We start from the raw sequence: 19,252 nt of genomic DNA, 5'->3' as shown, positions 1-19,252 counted from the left end.
AAATCAGCCATAGGTGCTATCACTGTAAAACCATCTCGTGAATGTAGTCCCAAGTGAGACAAAACTTTCATACGCTTTGACCTTGCAGGAATTTGCAAAACTGACTGATGACAAAACTAATGACTAAATCGATTGATTGGCAACTGACTGAGTACACAGCTGCTGAAGTTAATGTTCAATTATGAAGAAAAGCAAACAAAACCTATAAAAATTAATAAACATATCTCATCCCACATTTTTTAATCAATTAACACCACACAACTTGCTCCACTGGATGTTCAGACTGTAATTCACAAACTCATTGACCAGATTGTTGAATTATCAAAATCGAGCTTACAATGCATCAAAATGTTTTACAAATGTTTTACGATACGATATGAATGTACAAAATTAACATTGGAATGTCAACTTTCTTGTTGTCCTCCTATTCGCTCGCTTATTGCTCCTAAACTTATCGGAAATTGCCTGGCCCCGCCTCAGTGCTGCGAAGCAGCTTTAATATTTTTTTGCAATTCTCACTACATCCTGACGGCAATCTATAAATAAAGTGCTCTGACAGTAAAATGAAACAAATCCATAATCTGTGGAAGTCGCAAGACTGTAAAAAGTGTGTCCAATCATCCAATCAACTTGAAATGATTGGATGGCTTAGAGTACCTTGTCTACATTTGTTTTCCCCCAGGAGCGGCTTTGGAGGGAGTCCTGAAGGGAGGGGCGGGGATTTTGTCGGTTGCATTTTTCAAAAGCTTTAAAAATTTACATAATAACAGGAAACACAAACTGCATACTGCCCCTTCAATAACCACATCTTCAAACATTGCGAAGTACCCGTATGTGCCACTCTGGTCTATCTGGCAAAGTTAATGAAAGTGACAAACTATTTGTGGATCCACCTCGTGATTCAGGCGCGCTCCAAAATGTAACGGGTTCTTCCTTGGCCCATGCTACACCCCTCCACCGAGTTTCCTGAAAATCGGTCTGGCGGTTTTTGTGTAATCCTTCTGACTAACAAACAAACTAATGAACGAACTAACAAACGAACACACAGCACTGAAATCACAACCTCCACCCCCGAACTTCGTCCTGAGCGGAGGTAACAGTAAACTGTCTGAGGTAGTTTGGGGTAGCTGTTTTGTATGAGATACAACCCCATTTTGTATTAATACAACCCGAATGATTAATGTACTGTACATCCTCAATACCTAAATACATTACTTTCTATTATCCTCAAACTACCCCAAACAACAAGCAACTACACCACCTACTACATACTATTAGTGAGTTGGCGAACCAATTCTGTACCCTGACCTGTAGCAGGCGATGTAGAGCTTCCTGTCCCTGCGCTGGTGCAGGTAGATGTGTGCCATCTTCTCCCGGGCCTCCAGGTAGTGCGGCTGGTCGGACGTGACGCTCCTCAGGACCCCCAGCGCCGTGTCCGCATCGTCCTTGGCCAGCGACAGGTCCACGTTGGCCATGGTGACGCGCGTCTCCTCTGCCGTGCCGGTGAAGCTGCTGATGGCGTCCTGCATGACCACGGTGGCCTCGTGCTGGTGAGGGAGAAGGAGAGAAGGGTGGTAAGAGAGAATATCATCTGTTACAGTAAATATGACCTGCAATGTTATGATAAGATTTCAGCAGGCAATGAGTCTTACTCTTTGTCCATGAAAAAAGCATGATTACATTTTGCTTGATAAAAAGCTTAATACAAACTGTCAATGTGGCAATTTAGGTTAGAGTGAAGCAATAACTCATGAGGGTTGTGGTATATGGCCAATATACTGTACCACGGGCTGTGCTGCTGTCATACACAACAAACCAGCACAATAATAATACACCGTAATGTAACCAACAGATGCTTACGTATTGTCGCTAACATTTTTACAGGCAGTAATAATTGGCAGAATAATATTTCACATAGAACGGTAAAGAGGCTTTGCCCGTCGTATATCGTGAATATACAACGGCTCTTAACCGATCAGATTGCGAGGTCGGAACTACCCGTTGTATAATAACAGATTTGCATATTGTGCAGTTATGCGCTATTGCTTAGGTTAGGTAGCTGATAAAAACTTTGCGGCTCACATCATTTTAGCACTGTCCGAGCTGTTACACTGGCGGGTGGAGTGACCATACCTGCTCTCCATTGAGCCTGAGTACCTCAGCCAGCTCCAGGTAGACCGCCACCCTCTCGCTGCTGCTGACCAAGGCCTTCCTGTCCCTGGCCGGCCTGCCCACCCCCGGCAGGCTCATGGCCATCCTACCCTATATCCTATATAGGGTAGAGTGGGGGGGTATAGGGTAGAGTGGGGGGGTATAGGGTAGAGTGGGGGGGGGTATAGGGTAGAGTGGGGGGGGAATAGGGTAGAGTGGGGGGGGTATAGGGTAGAGTGGGGGGGGAATAGGGTAGAGTGGGGGGGTATAGGGTAGAGTGGGGGGGTATAGGGTAGAGTGGGGGGTATAGGGTAGTGGAGGGGGGGGTATAGGGTAGAGTGGGGGGGAATAGGGTAGAGTGGGGGGGTATAGGGTAGAGTGGGGGGGTATAGGGTAGAGTGGGGGGGTATAGGGTAGAGTGGGGGGGTATAGGGTAGAGTGGGGGGGGTTATAGGGTAGAGTGGGGGGGGAATAGGGTAGAGTGGGGGGGTATAGGGTAGAGTGGGGGGGTATAGGGTAGAGTGGGGGGTATAGGGTAGAGTGGGGGGTATAGGGTAGAGTGGGGGGGATAGGGTAGAGTGGGGGGGTATAGGGTAGAGTGGGGGGTATAGGGTAGAGTGGGCGGGGGGGGTATAGGGTAGAGTGGGGGGGGGATAGGGTAGAGTGGGGGGGTATAGGGTAGAGTGGGGGGGTATAGGGTAGAGTGGGGGGGGGTATAGGGTAGAGTGGGGGGGTATAGGGTAGAGTGGGGGGGGTATAGGGTAGAGTGGGGGGGTATAGGGTAGAGTGGGGGGGATAGGGTAGAGTGGGGGGGTATAGGGTAGAGTGGGGGGGGAATAGGGTAGAGTGGGGGGGTATAGGGTAGAGTTGGGGGGTATAGGGTAGAGTGGGGGGTATAGGGTAGAGTGGGGGGGTATAGGGTAGAGTGGGGGGGGGTATAGGGTAGAGTGGGGGGGTATAGGGTAGAGTGGGGGGGGTATAGGGTAGAGTGGGGGGGTATAGGGTAGAGTGGGGGGGGTATAGGGTAGAGTGGGGGGGTATAGGGTAGAGTGGGGGGGATAGGGTAGAGTGGGGGGGTATAGGGTAGAGTGGGGGGGTATAGGGTAGAGTGGGGGGGGGTATAGGGTAGAGTGGGGGGGTATAGGGTAGAGTGGGGGGGGTATAGGGTAGAGTGGGGGGGTATAGGGTAGAGTGGGGGGGATAGGGTAGAGTGGGGGGGTATAGGGTAGAGTGGGGGGGGAATAGGGTAGAGTGGGGGGGTATAGGGTAGAGTTGGGGGGTATAGGGTAGAGTGGGGGGTATAGGGTAGAGTGGGGGGGGAATAGGGTAGAGAGGGCGGGGTATAGGGTCGAGTGGACGGGGCATATGGAGGCAAGGGAGGTGGTGTGGGGGGGGGGGGGTAGAGAGAAAATAAGGAAGAAAAGAGTGAGAGAAAGAGAGAGAGTGGGGATTAAGTAATAAGAAGACGTGTGAGGATAGGCTAGACGCCCTCAGTCTTGAAGAAAATCCAACGTAAAAAACCCCATGATTTTTCACCTGGAAGTTGTGGCTGAGCCCAGAAGCACCTCTGGTAGTCCCCGTGGTGAAGGTGCATGGTGGCCTGCAGCAGGTGAACCTCTGCGCTGGTGGGCTCCTTCTCCAGACAGACGTCTAGGAACCTCTGGGCAGAAGCACTGTCACCTTCCACGGGAAACGACGGGGTGTTATCTTACCTGAATAAGATCTGAATCTTACCTGAATACATGAGTTCATGTACTGTGCCTCTCAACTTACATAATTTACATTCTAGTCATTTCGCCGACGCTATTATCCAAAGCGACTTAAAATTAATACATTTGTCTTTATTCATAATTGCTATCCCTTCTAAGGTTGGCCCTTTATCCCTGTGTCTATTTTTTTCAGGATTTACTTGAATAGGGACAGATACAAATGCATGTCACATTGCAAAAAACAATGGCACATTGTAGCTGCCCACTCTCTGGCTTTACCTGCAAGGTATTTGGCGTGGGCCATGTGGTAGGCACCAAACATGAGACCGGGAGCCATTTTGACCACAAGATCCAGGATCATAATGGAGTGATTCAGGACAAACGGTAGAGGTTGGCCTACAGTGATGGGCTTTTCCTGGGATGAGGAAAGGGATGTTCTATATCATTAGAGCTTCATTTTTAGTCACCTCTGTGCTTATTGTATATGGATTTCATGTGGTGTGAGATGTATCTCTTTCCTTCTATGAGGAGAGAGGAAAGATCCACACACTGATTTCTTCCAGTCCACTTTATTGAAAATATTGCAACGTTTCGACACTTAGGTCTTCAAGTTGAAGTTGCCTGATGAAGACCTAAGGGTCGAAACATTGCGATATTTTCAATAAAGTGAACCGGGAGAAATCAGTGTGTGGAAATCAGCGTCCTCACTTATGTACTCTAAGATCCAACACCTGGCCTACTAAGGTTGGATGTGCGCACAGCTCTTTTGCCTTTTTGTCTCTTTCCTCTTATAACACAGCGGTTGCTGTACCTGGACGTAGGAAAGGTTCAGGTTGACCACCTGGAAGATGAAGTTGGGGTGGAGTAAGTGGAAATACTCCGGGCCCATCGGGCGTCCTCGCAGAGCTAGGAAGTGGAGCTCCATGGCCTCCTTCAGTATGGGTGACACTACATCCAGCCCCGCCCCTCTCTTATGGGCTAGGAGGGCCTGCAGCAGGGCCAGCTCCTGTTCAGCACAGAGAGATGACGTACTGTAGCAGATCAGTTCACACGTTCAGAATGTGCACAGTGACTAGTGATATCCTGCATAGGTCTCTGAAACCACTTATGGAGATTAATGTGTGCATGTGAGTGCCCGTGTGTGTGTGTGTGTGTGTGTGTGTGTGTGTGTGTGTGTGTGTGTGTGTGCACGCATATGTGTGTGCGTGTGTGTCTGTGAGTGTGTATGTGTGTGTGTGTGTGTGTGTGTGTGCATTCCTGTCATACCGCCGACTGGCCAATCGAATGCTGGATCTCTCGAAGGAACTCCAGCTGGATGGCTGCCTCCTCCAGCTGTCCATCCATTAACTGGCAACGAATTAGACCTGGAGAAAAAAATGAGAGAAGTACAGTATACACACTAGCCATATTTACACTATGTTTCCAGACATTCACAGAGCCTGATATTCTTTCAATTAGAGATAGTATGCAGCGTGTTGCTTCTGTTGAACATGAACTCCCCCAGCAGAAAGGTCACCTGCTACCCCCGGCACGCTGCTGTTGTCGGCGTTGAGAGCAGTGGAGTGCCAGCGCGTCGCCTCTTTGGCCTTGTCCTGCAGGGCCAGCAGATAGCCCATCTCATTGGCAATGTCAGCGTCGGCTGGTGCCTTGGCATACGCCCTCTCAACAAAGGGGGTCAAAAGCTGTAGGATCTCAGCGTTACCAGCACACTACAGAGAGAGAGAGAGAGAGAGAGAGAGAGAGAGAGAGAGAGAGAGAGATGGGGAAAGAGAGAGAGAGGTGTGTGTGTGTGGGGGGGGGGGGTAAAAAAAACATTCAATCGCATACAAGTTGATCTCAGTGTCACTTCTGTACAGTTGCTATGTTCTGTATCAAAATCACAGTATTTTTTTTATTTTTTGTTAACTCTTCTACTGTCAACAAGAGACCCATGTCCCTTGATAAACAATGGTCTAGAATGTTGTGCTCTGTGGGTGCCATTGACAACAGAAACCAGGGGATATGTAGAAGCCCAGATGAGAACTACCCTGGAGGTCTTCAGCCTGACACTGCCTCCATTGCCTGGATTCAAGTTTTCCTAACCAATCACTAGAGACTGACGACTAACGCCTTGATAACGGCGTTGGTCCCGCCCATGCACTGATTAGCTCATTGTTAGTGCCCGCGGCACTGGACCGATCATTTTTCAACTGAGAAACTGCGATGCCAGACCAAGAATCAGTCAGCTGGGTGGAGTGGGCAGAGGTACCCAGGACCCAGGAAAGGCATTTCACAGAGGTCAAAGGGATATATTGTATGTTTACATGACACTGGTCAACACTTCTTCTGAGTGCACAAGGACATTCGTTACCCATCCTTTGAGTACACAAGGCTTTACAATACCAACATGACACTAATTGTCAAAGCTAACCCATCATACAGTACTTATTTGAGTGGTAAACTACAAAGTAGGCTACAATGCTTTGCCGTAACATGAATGCCACTATAACACGGTATACATTTGTAACCTCCTGCCAGTGGGAGAAATGAACCAGTTACTCTTACCAGTCTGCTGATGGGTTGTGTGATCCGGACCTGAACACTTGGCGAGCAAGGTTCGGAGATCTCCACAGCACTCAGCAGTACTTGGAGATGCTCCTTCGCCTGCAGCACAGACTTATACCTATAGTCACTTTGTTTTATAACACCATTGTGTCAAAGCAGCATTCTTAATGTTATGAATTAATGTGACATTCTTACTTTTGTTAGATCTCCATCCTTCACTATGGCATGGATGGCTAGAACTTGAATCGCCGTAAAATTCCTCCCATCTTGTTGTAAAATTCTGGATAAAACCGAAACATTTAGAATCATTACTAATAGAATAACTGGACATTTTCTTCAAGTAGCTCCATTTGAGGTGCACTTGATTTGCCTCATCGTGTGCATTTTGCAACTGTTCCATTGGTTTCATTGAATAGGGTCAATTAAATCAAGCAAACCCCATATATCTGACAGTAGTAGTTGAGCCAGGTGTGATCAGCCCACCTGTTGGCCAGCTCCAGGCCTTGCTCCCAGTCCTGGAGAGCCAGGAACAGGGTCATCTTCAGCAGCATTCCAGGGAGGAAATCTGGGTGGCACATCAGGATCTGATTGACGATCTCCAGGGATCTGGTGAAGTTCTGTTTCTCCAAAAAGTACTTCACCTGTAAATGTAACAGTATGAAAGTATTTTTATACTTGGTTTAAAAATAAGAGCACGCGAGTGGTCGATTCAAGCTGGTTTCAAACAAAAGACATTCTGTTACGATTTGCAAATTCAGATTCGAGAACAGGAAGTGTATCCAAGTCAAGAGTGAGTCACTGGGGGACGAAGGCGATAGTTTATAACGTGAAAAAGGAAGTGACAGTTTCAGGATGAAGAGGACAGGGAAGTGATGTCACACAGGAAGAATTTGTAGTTTTAACAGACTGATTCTAGAGGAACGAACTACAAAGTTAGAACAACAGTCAAGTAGGAAAACAAAACACAGTGGTGAGACTTGAATTTCTTCACAACAGCAAAGAGCAATCTAATGTCTGCAATCTTAGACGCCTTCTTACCACACTAGGCCTATCTACAAACCGATGACAGAATAAGAGAGGTGGAGAGATTTTGTACCTTTCCCATTAATCCAAGGACATCTTTGGAGTCGTGTACTCCCCCATCCAAGTATCGGATAGCATTGTTCCTCTGGAACTCATCCTCTGAGCTCATATTCAACCAGCCCTTCAGAATTAATCCCTGCTCAGACCGACAGAACATTATACAGGAACGTCTCTCCATTAATAATGTTTATCTTTTGTTATGTTAATTTGTTAATTATTTTCTACCAGAATTTGAGTTATTATTAAATTCATATATTGTCAAAGATACTGTATTTGGGCACTAGTTAATAATACATTTGAAGACATGGACCTCTTTGGAAGACTTGGAGATCCCCATTATCTTGTCGACATAGTCTTTGGCCTTGTCATTGCGTCCCATGAGCCAGAGGAGCAAGCCTCCATAGAACAAGGCCTGCTCCCCTGCTGTCTTACGCACGGTCCGCACATGGGACTCCAACTCTGACACAGCCTCTCGATCTGGGTACAACAGGGGGAAAAAAGCCAAGTGCTTGAGTACTTGTACTATGAGTAAAGTACTATGACATGGAATCTGTAATGTAGTGTTTTAATATGTAAATGCATGTTTTCATCGTATTGTACGAATGCATGTTTTATTGCATCATTTTTATTGTATTGTTGTATGTATATGGGACTGGAGATGGAAATTAGCAAAAGCTATAATATAGTACAATACATCTTCTCTCTAAGGAGACTAATGAATTTAAATAAATAAACTCTATGAGTACCTTTTTGGAGGCTGAGTTAAGGGTGAAATTTAAATAGAAAATTATTATATTATTAAGTGTGGTATTAAAAAAAAACATCACAAAGTATTCCATCAAAGGTGTTGAACAGAAATGCACTGGGCACTGATAAGGCTAATAACTGTACAGAGGGTAAGAGAGGTATTAACATTCTCAGCTGCGTCCTGTAAATTGGATTAAATTAGAGGGGAAAACCGGTCTATCGAGTTGGTTTATTCAAACCACAACCCGTTTGTTTTGTGGTAGAACTGGAATCCTGAATGTAGCTGTCCACTTACCGCATGTTTCACATTGCTTGTGTGCACAGATAAGAGCCATTGGAGCACATATGGACACACTGGTCATGTCTTTGACCATCTCCAGCTCCCGTATGGCCTCCTGGATTCTACCTGCCAGAATTGAATTATAGCCAGAGTCATTGTTGTTCATGCGCGTCTGAAGTCATCTTTCAGTAACGAAACAGGCACCCATACCTTCCATTAGTTTCCCATAAGCTTTGAAACATTTGAGAACAGGATCGTTGTTGTATAGCTTGAAATATTCCTCAGCAGTATGTATGGCTTGTCTGAATAATTTCTCTCTTATGAAGTATGTAAGGGACGCCTGTGTGGGTAAAACAAGTAACGTTAACGTTAGTTAGCTAAATATTAGGAAATACACACTTTTTAATGCCTTTAGCATATGTCTGTAGCTAAGCAGCAAGATATTCATCGCGGACTAAGTTTTTGGAATATGAACACCTAACAGTTAATCCAAGACCCCCAAGTTCAGCTAAGTGCTAGCCTGCATGAGGAATGACAGGCGTAACGTGGCTAAATACATTCTCACAACTTACTAAACAAGTAGAAAAACAAGTCTCAGACATCTTTTCTTTGTCCAGTGACTATCTAGGTAGTCGAAAACGTCCAGTGTAGTAGCTGCTGCTTCATATGGCAATGTTTTCTTTAACTATGAGATGTTTGAGTAACGTTAGCTACAATAAATTGGGCGTCCCCGGTTGCTAAACAACCGATTTGACTAAAGGATAGTTAATCGAACACAGTTCACATGAGCCCCTGCGTGTACGTGCATGCGTAAGTGTATGAGTGCGTGAGTGTGTCTGTGTGGTGAGAGCATGGGTGAGAGAGAGAGAGAGAGAGAGAGAGAGAGAGGGGAGAGGGGGAGAGAGAGAGAGAGAGAGAGAGAGAGAGAGAGAGAGAGACCGAAAGAGAGAGGGAGATCAAACTCGATTTTTCTACAATCGCTATTTATTACTACTGTCTGACCTCCAGCGAACGCGTGCAACGAGAAACATGAGTTCTGTGACAGCTCGTTAGCTAGCTCGCGGTTGATATTAGTTATTACCTACTGTAGCTAGTTTCACATTCGTTTGAACGGTTGCAATGGGTTTATCCCCAAGCTCTCTTTTATCAGACGGAGGGACGAGTGGATATCATGTCCACGGGGTAGGTACAATTAAATCGGCGTACCAGGCAAGGTTGTTGAAGGGTGGCGTTACGCTAAAAGCGACGCTTAGGAAACGATTTATCGACTGCTGTCTGGTGTGTTGGTAGCCAAGTTGATTGCCAAGCTACATTCAGAACAATATTCAACTATGAAAGCATGCTAACTATTTTCCATAAAACTAGCCCAGGTATAGCTGCATACTACGCTGCTCGCTAATAGTAGCCTAATGAATGTCATGTCCTCATCGATGGCGAGGAGATCCCACGGTAGCTGATGTGGCATCGCTCATATGACAGCTGTCAAGACAAAGACCAGTCATACAGACCATTATTGAGTTAACATACCAGGGTTTAGCTAGCCGACTTGCACAATGTCTTATTGTCATTAGGAGTGTTGAGTACATCTCCCTGAAATTGTGTCTGGAAATGCTAGTGTACATTTGCCTGTGTACTACTGTGTAGATGATCAGATAAGATGTGTATCATTTTCAGATTCAAGAGGACTCGCCAGCAGAGAAGGCTGGCCTGGAGCCTTTCTTTGATTTCATCTTGTCTATAGGAAATACCAGACTGGTGAGTAAACTATTTGTGGGGACAGTGTAGGGTTGAGACTAGAGTTTATCCTGCCGCGGTGCTGCTTCTCTGAGCGTTTCAGGAGATTATCCCCTCTGCCATCAGACTGTACAACGCCTCCCCAGACTCAAGGGACTCCATTGACCTGAGTAGGTGATGGCTAATGACTCTTAGGGGCGAATTCACTAAAGCAAATTGCGCCCGCTAATTGCACCATTATATTGCGCGTCAGTTGCGCCCGCTATGTGCTCCGTTTTAAAAACCTATTCACTAAAGACATTGCGCTAATAATATCCCAGCGCAAACACGCCCATTCGGTGTTTGCGGCTGAGTGCAATTTGCTGCTGATATAGGAAATGACTATAAATACTGCGCATACAGCGCATACAACTCGTATGCATATCATTGGACGATGGCAGACAGAAAAAGAAAGATACGATTTTCAGACAGCGAACTTGAAGGCCTCACGGACGAGGTTCAAAAACATGTCTCACAGCTCTCCGCAAAAAATATCACGACTGCAGCAAAAAATCATATTTGGGGTTTAATTTCCCAATCAGTCAGTGCCATTTGTGTGTGTAAACGCGGAAGACTGCAAACGGAGGTGGAATGATTTGAAAAGACGAACAAATGAAAAATTGTCATTTTATGTTATGCAAGTTGCAGCACGATGATCTGGCATACTTTTGGGGGAGTGTATAACATTGCCCCACCGGTACGATCTAGGCATCTAAACGGCTTTTCAGGATTCCAAATGTGCACTCAATCACACCGCGCGTCCTGATGTGAGGCCACTTGTACACCGCCTCTCCAACGTTGGAAGGATTACGCACGGGAGTCATCATCCATGGCTTAAGATGATACCTGCCGTCACCTATGATACAAAAGCAAAATATTTTCAAGACCATTCAAATAAAAAAATATTGTGTAGGCTATGTTTTTTTTTATTTATACCTAGGCCTATATCGGCCCCCAGCCGTTCAATGAACAGCTATAGGGAATGCGCAGTTTCGCGTATAGACTATTATACGCACAGTTTCGCGCTATGTAGGCTATTATAAATAAGTAGCCTATTATTCATTGGAGCTTGGACTCGCTGGGGACGGGTGGAGAGACGCATAGTCAACTGAGCCTCCCCAGACGCGACTTCATCCTCCAGTTGGCTGAAGAGCTGCGCGCTCTGGTGTCCAAATAGCTACCACGGTGGTTCTAGTGTTAAATCAAAAAGTGACCTTCTTCTAAATATTCTCTCACGAACAACATGACTGGCATTGCGATGCCGAATTCGCCTCGCAACAATCACTGCTGCCATGATCAGCGGACAGGCTGGCCGCGACACACCCCTTGCGCTTAAATACCACCACGTTTCTGAAAACGGTATTAATTTCACTTTAACTGCGTGAGGCAATTTGCGCCGATCTTTGTGAATTGGGCGGGTTTTGCAATAATGTTCATTTGCATAGAAAGGGGAACATTCTCCGCCCATATTACCTAATTTAAATATGAGCTAATAACACCGGCGCAGAGAAACGCAATGACGAACGCAACGCAGTTAACACCGTATTTCACTCTTTGCGAGGGCTTTGTGAATAGCAAACATAATTTTTGACTTATTTGCACAGGCTTTGCGTCAGGAAAAGCTGCGCAATCCTTTAGTGAATTCGCCCCTTAGTTTTAGTACTCCTGAAAACAAGCTTATTTTATGCTTTTACTGCTCTGTTATGCTTTTATTACCTTTTAATGTTTTTATTGTTTTCATGTTTTATTGTTTTGTACCGTCTTGTGGTTTAGTGTTTGTCTATTGTTATGTGTCACGCTGCAACACTGAATTTCCCTGACGGGATGAATAAAGTATTATCTTATCTTATTAGGGGCCAAGCCCCGTAGGGGCGAAGACCCTATTGTAATTGATGGTATTATTAGGGGCCAAGCCCCGTAGGGGCGAAGACCCTATTGTAATTGATGGTATTATTGGGGGCCAAGCAGCGAAGCTGCGAAGGCACCCATTGTTCTTGTACCTTTTTTGGGGGCCAAGCAGCGAAGCTGCGAAGGCACCCATTGTTCTTGTACCTTTTCTTATTATTATTATTCATCTTCCTCTGGCATTGGAGTCTATGGCAGCCCATAGAACCATATGGTAAAAAGTTGTGACAATTGGCACACTCATTCATGACAGTCCCCTGAGTCTTTTCACCAAGACCCATGTACACAGCTCGAACCCTCTAGCGCCACCAACATGTCAAAGTTGGAGGTGCGTTTGTGCACACAACTTTTGACCTGTAAGCCCGATTTTCAAAAACAAGGTACCGTTGGATTCCTTGGCTTAAGCCGAGTTCAACGCACCCCATGACATCATTTTCCGCCGTATTGGATTTCCCGCCATTTTGGATTTTGTGAAAAACTCTCAAAATGTATCTCCTCCTAGGTTTTTTCTCCAATCTGCACGAAACTCGGTAGGCACAATCTGTAGACCGATGTCCACAAAAGTCTTACAGGGATTTCTGATTGTCCATTGCGTTCGCTCGCTGCAGCCAATCAAATTTGGCCTCTAAGCCGCCAAACAGGAAGTGTGGTCATATCTCAGCAAATTGTTAATGTATTAAAGCCACATTTGGCACACTCTTCGGGGACAGTCCCATGACCTCTGGCAGCAAGTGGCATTGCGACAGCTCAAACCCTCTAGCGCCACCACCATGTCAAAGTTGGAAGTGCGTTAATGCACATAACTTTTGACCTGTGTAACCGATTTTGAAAAATGAGGTACCGTTGGAATCCCTCGCTCATGCCGAGTTCATCGCATCCTATGATGTCATTTTCCACCAATTGGATTTCCCGCCATTTTGTATTTTGTGTAAAGCACTTAAAATGTATCTTCTCCTAAGGATTTTCACCAATCTACATGAAACTGGCTGTACACATTCTTTAGACCAATGTCCACAAAACTCCTAGAGGGATTTTCGATTGTCGAAGGTGTTTGCTCGCTACAGCCAATCGAATTTGGCATCCAAGCTGCCAAACAGGAAGTGTGGTCAAATCTCAGTAAGGTTTTGATGTATCATAACCACATTAGGCACACTCATCGTGGACGGTCCCGTGACCCCTGTCACCAAGTCTATGTCGACACCTCAAAGTCTCTAGCGCCACCAACCTGTCAAAGTTGGAAGTGCGTATATTCTGAACCGTACGCCTGATTTTCAAAACTGCGGTAGCGATTTGAATAGACTCCTATGACGTGTTTCGCTTGTTGTCTTTGATGCGCTGGTCGCATGTCCCGCTTGGCCCCCACATTGCTGCTTGCAGCTATATTTGGGGGCCAAGCAGCGCAGCTGCGCAGGCACCCATTAAGTTTGTACCTTTTCTCTTTCTTCTTTCTTCTTTCTTTATTCCTCTGCCATTGTAGTCTATGGCAGCCCATAGAAGCTTATGGTAGAAAGTTATGAAAAATGGCACACTCATTCGGGACAGTGCCCTGACCCTCCTCACCAAGTCTCATGTCCACACCTCACCCTCTCTAGCGCCACCAACGTGTCAAAGTTGGAGGTGCATTTATGCATGCAGCTTTTCTTCAGCAAGTCCAATTTTCAAACTTCAGGTGTCCTTCAATTCCTTGGCTCAAGCCGGATTCAACGCACTCTATGACGTCATTGTGGCCATCTTGGCTTCTCCGCCATTTTGAATGATGTGCAAAACCCTTAAAATGTATCTCCTCCTAGGAACTTTCACCAATTTGCATGAACATCGGTGGATGTCATCTATACACCAATGTCTACAAAGGATGTACAGGGATTTTTGATTATCCATTGTGTTCGCATGTGACAGCCAATCAAAATTGGCAGAAAAGCTGCAAAACAGGAACTGGGGTCATATCTCAGTAATGTTTTAATCTATCAAAACCACATTTGGCACACTCATTCGGGACATACCCATGACATCTGTCACCAAGCCTCATGTTGACATCTCGTGCACTCTAGCGCCACCAGCGTGTCAAAGTTGGAGTTGCGTTTATGCCAGTAACTTTTGAACTGTATGTCCAATCTTCAAAATTATGGTAACAATGGATTCCCTGGCTCATGCTGAGTTCAAAACACCCCATGGTGTCATTATTACTTCATTTGTTTGATTGCAGAATGAAAGGAACACTTTTTGTCTTCTGCACAATTTCCCCAGTTTCAGAGTGCTGAAAGGCGCATTTTGGAAAAAGTCACACATTTTCTAAACTGCCATCCCTCTTCCAATTCTCACAGCTCATACACATTTTATATATCAAAACGTTCACACGACTCTTGGGATTCATAAAATCAAAAAGGCTAAGCTCTTCGATGTATATTTTTCACTCTGTGACAGTTCGAATAATGACCCCCCCCCCTCCATTGAAATCAATGGAGCCACACTCTAGAAAATCTCTCTTCGCTCTAGAATCTCTAACTGTTTCTAACTCTTCACCTCTCCTACACTTCTGAAGACCGAAGGACATTTTATACATGGAAATGTTCGCGTGATTGTCTGGATTCTGAAGAAGTAAATAGTTGAGCTATGCTATGTATACTTTTCGCTGTGTGCCAATTTAAACAAAGACACCCCCCCCTCTCACTCTACCGAGAGGAAGCAACCCTACCAGGTGACATTAATTAAGGGCTCAGGACTCACTCTACCAAGAGGAAGCAGAAGCTGACATTATCCACTCAAATCTGCGACGCACTTTGTAAGATCCGTTGTGGCATAGCGGGTAGCGCGTCAGTCTCGCAAGCAGCGAGTTCAGGGTTCGATTCCCGTTCATCCAAAGTGCATTCTTATAATTATTGTAATATGCTGCTGTGGAAGTCAATGGCAGACAACAGAATCATTGTAGGTCGCTCCTGCCAGTTAAAAGTTGTGAAATTTGGCTCACAGACCAGGGACTCTTGTGCCTATTGTTTAGAGTAAGTAATATGTGTGTATTACAAATGTTTGCCATGTGGGGGAGGCATCTTACAGTACGGTACATCATATTCATGGGTTTTGTTGTAGAGACGATTATCCAGACAAGCACATACAGTAGAGACAATCACATAGACAAGCTCATACAGTAAAGATAATCACATAGACAATTGCATACAGTAGAGAAAATCAGACGGAAGCACATACAGTAGACAATCACAGACATACAGTACAGCAGAGAACATAACATACAATAGACACAATTACATAGACACAAGCACATACAGTACAGACAATCACATATAGTACAGTAATGCGCTCCTCTTGTGTAAAATGCAGCAGACGGAACTTGGTTGCGTATTGTTTGCCATGTTCATGGCCGTGTACAAATAGTCAAAGTGGGTAAAGGAAATGCAGTGAGTGGGTGTAGACTTCTGTGGAGTAGGGGAAGGTTTTGAAGATTCAATGGAGTCTAGTTTGTCTGAATGGGAAGGTGCAAGTGAAGAAGTGAAGAACACTGGCCAGACTCCTGTTTACCTTCATTGCTATCAGAAGGTAGGCCGTCTTTCGCTGGTGCAGCAAGAAATTCCACTCTAGGCTCCCATTTTGTAGTGTTCACTGACAACAACATTCTCGCAAACTTACAGGAGGTGAACCTGAGAAGCTTGGAGCAACAGTGGGCAGCCAGACTCTACAACTACCACTTCAACATCAAGTTCCAGCCTGACAAAACCAATGTTAATGCTGATGCCCTATCTCGTGTACCTGTGGATGGAGGAGAGGATGGTGAAGAGGAGGAGATCCTGGCCCTGAAGACTTTTCTCACCGGGGTGGAAAACCCATGCCCAGAAATGCTTAACTCTCCTGTCCAAGTTGACCTAGAAGAAGTGCAGCTGGGCCGAACCCCCTGGAGAATGGAAGGACGCCCAGCAAAAAAGATGACATGATTCGCCACATGCTGTTATCCTTGCAGACAGGGAAACCGCCCAGTGCAACAGAAAGGATCGCCCTGCAACGTGACACTCGGCAGATCCTCAAGGAGAGATAGAGGCTGACTCTGAGGGAGGGAGTCTTGCATCAGTGTGTGAGGGACCCCAACACCGCAAACTCCATCTTTCAGCTGGTCCTCCCTACAGCCTTGAAAGAGAAGGTGTGGCAGAATTTCCACGAACGTGCTGGCCACACGGGTGTGGGAAAGACTTTAGCTCTCATCCGCTGCCCACGAGTGTTGAGTATTAGACCAGCCTACTTTTCTTGTTTTATTGAGCTGAATGATTTTCATAGTTTGCAGTGGTTGAGGTTTGCAGTGGTTATAACGTTTGCTGTGTTTACCAAGTTTGCAGTGTAGTTGCAGTCCGACAAACACTATCTCTAAAGCCTTCAAAACATCCGTCGTATTTGCTTCATCTTTCGCGTGGTCAGCTTGGCCCCCACAACGCTGCTTGCAGCTTTAATTGGGGGCCAAGCAGCGCAGCTGCGCAGGCACCCATTAAGTTTCTACCTTTTCTCTTTCTTTATTATTATTATTCCTCTGCCATTGTAGTCTATGGCAGCCCATAGAAGCTTATGGTAGAAAGTTATGAAAAATGGCACACTCATTCGGGACAGTGCCCTGACCCTCCTCACCAAGTCTCATGTCCACACCTCACCCTCTCTAGCGCCACCAACGTGTCAAAGTTGGAGGTGCATTTATGCATGCAGCTTTTCTTCAGCAAGTCCAATTTTCAAACTTCAGGTGTCCTTCAATTCCTTGGCTCAAGCCGGATTCAACGCACTCTATGACGTCATTGTGGCCATCTTGGCTTCTCCGCCATTTTGAATGATGTGCAAAACCCTTAAAATGTATCTCCTCCTAGGAACTTTCACCAATTTGCACGAAAATCGGTGGATGTCATCTATACATTAATGTCTACATAGGATGTACAGGGATTTTTGATTATCCATTGCGTTCGCTCGTGACAGCCAATCAAAATTGGCAGAAAAGCTGCAAAACAGGAACAGGGATCATATCTCAGTAATGTTTTAATCCATCAAAACCACATTTGGCACACTCATCCGGGACATATCCATGACATCTGTCACCAAGCCTCATGTTGACATCTAGTGCACTCTAGCGCCACCAGCGTGTCAAAGTTGGAGTTGCGTTTATGCCAGTAACTTTTGAACTGTATGTCTAATCTTCAAAATTATGGTAGCAATGGATTCCCTGGCTCATGCTGAGTTCAAAACACCCCATGGTTTCATTATTACTTCATTTGTTTGATTGCAGAATGAAAGGAACACTTTTTGTCTTCTGCACAATTTCACCAGTTTCAGAGTGGTGAAAGGCGCATTTTGGAAAAAGTCACACATTTTCTAAACTGCCATCCCTCTTCCAATTCTCACAGCTCATACACATTTTATATATCAAAACGTTCACACGACTCTTGGGATTCATAAAATCAAAAAGGCTAAGCTCTTCGATGTATATTTTTCACTCTGTGACAGTTCGAATAATGACCCCCCCCCCTCCATTGAAATCAATGGAGCCACACTCTAGAAAATCTCTCTTCGCTCTAGAATCTCTAACTGTTTCTAACTCTTCACCTCTCCTACACTTCTGAAGACCGAAGGACATTTTATACATGGAAATGATTGTCTGGATTCTGAAGAAGTAAATAGTTGAGCTATGCTATGTATACTTTTCGCTGTGTGCCAATTTAAACAAAGACACCCCCCCCTCTCACTCTACCGAGAGGAAGCAACCCTACCAGGTGACATTAATTAAGGGCTCAGGACTCACTCTACCAAGAGGAAGCAGAAGCTGACATTATCCACTCAAATCTGCGACGCACTTTGTAAGATCCGTTGTGGCATAGCGGGTAGCGCGTCAGTCTCGCAAGCAGCGAGTTCAGGGTTCGATTCCAGTGCATTCTTATAATTATTGTAATTATGCTGCTGTGGAAGTCAATGGCAGACAACAGAATCATTGTAGGTCGCTCCTGCCAGTTAAAAGTTGTGAAATTTGGCTCACAGACCAGGGACTCGTGTGCCTATTGTTTAGAGTAAGTAATATGTGTGTATTACAAATGTTTGCCATGTGGGGGAGGCATCTTACAGTACGGTACATCATATTCATGGGTTTTGTTGTAGAGACGATTATCCAGACAAGCACATACAGTAGAGACAATCACATAGACAAGCTCATACAGTAAAGATAATCACATAGACAATTGCATACAGTAGAGAAAATCAGACGGAAGCACATACAGTAGACAATCACAGACATACAGTACAGCAGAGAACATAACATACAATAGACACAATTACATAGACACAAGCACATACAGTACAGACAATCACATATAGTACAGTAATGCGCTCCTCTTGTGTAAAATGCAGCAGACGGAACTTGGTTGCGTATTGTTTGCCATGTTCATGGCCGTGTACTATGGAATACCAAATGTGCCAATATTAAATAAATAAATATCCCTTCATTATATAAATAATCATATGTATAAATACAGGAATATAAATAAATAAATAGGTAAATTGTGAAATCGCTAAATAATTAAATAAAATACAAACAATTAATATTAAATATTATTTCATAATGTATGTTTTATTTCATATTTCACATTTTATTTTCAAATTGCACTTTTTATTTATTTCATAATGGTACTTTTCCAAAGGACACTTTATTTCATAATGTCACATTTATTTATTTCATGTTGACTCTTTTCATAATGACTGCTTATTTATTTCATGTTGACTCTTTTCATAATGACTGCTTATTTATTTCATGTTGACTCTTTTCATAATGACACTCTTTTCATAATGACGTGCTTATCTGTCAATCAACGCGAATAGGGCTGGACCTATTTGCTGATTGGCTAATCCTCTGCAATTGATTACTCAGCCTGGGGCCTCATATATCACTGAGGTACGCCTTCTTTTACACGGTCTTTTCCGCGATTTCAGGCGTACGCCATTTTCCCCCTCCACAGCGCGACCTATCAAGCCAAAAGGGCGGATATTTAGTCGCCTTTCTACGCGCTTTTGTAGGACACCTCTCAACTTATCGTAC

The 19,252-nt window shown here is 44.8% G+C and overlaps 1 protein-coding gene and 1 long non-coding RNA gene across 2 annotated transcripts; one reads left to right on the top strand and one right to left on the bottom strand.

Annotated features, from left to right (window-relative positions):
• Positions 1-3,631: 3,631 nt before the first annotated feature.
• On the bottom strand, positions 3,632-8,680 carry LOC311326205 (tetratricopeptide repeat protein 21B-like; the record flags this gene model as incomplete). The annotated part of the gene is made up of 11 exons (XM_084459078.1): positions 3,632-3,831; positions 4,140-4,275; positions 4,672-4,866; positions 5,127-5,224; positions 5,377-5,569; positions 6,405-6,503; positions 6,600-6,684; positions 6,888-7,045; positions 7,501-7,623; positions 7,798-7,964; positions 8,530-8,680. 11 exons carry the CDS (start codon positions 8,678-8,680, stop codon positions 3,632-3,634), a joined length of 1,605 nt encoding a protein of 534 aa, XP_084315204.1.
• An 874-nt stretch (positions 8,681-9,554) lies between these two features.
• Positions 9,555-10,269, top strand: LOC311326299. The gene is made up of 2 exons (XR_014631048.1): positions 9,555-9,696; positions 10,189-10,269. It is a non-coding gene; the product is annotated as an uncharacterized lncRNA (long non-coding RNA).
• The last annotated feature ends 8,983 nt before the right edge of the window (positions 10,270-19,252 follow it).

Source organism: Borostomias antarcticus, assembly GCF_949987555.1.
Source record: "Borostomias antarcticus genome assembly, chromosome: 26".
NCBI classification, from domain to species: domain Eukaryota; kingdom Metazoa; phylum Chordata; class Actinopteri; order Stomiiformes; family Stomiidae; genus Borostomias; species Borostomias antarcticus.
Note: the sequence above shows the minus strand (reverse complement) of the source record. Positions and strands in the feature narration are given on the sequence as shown.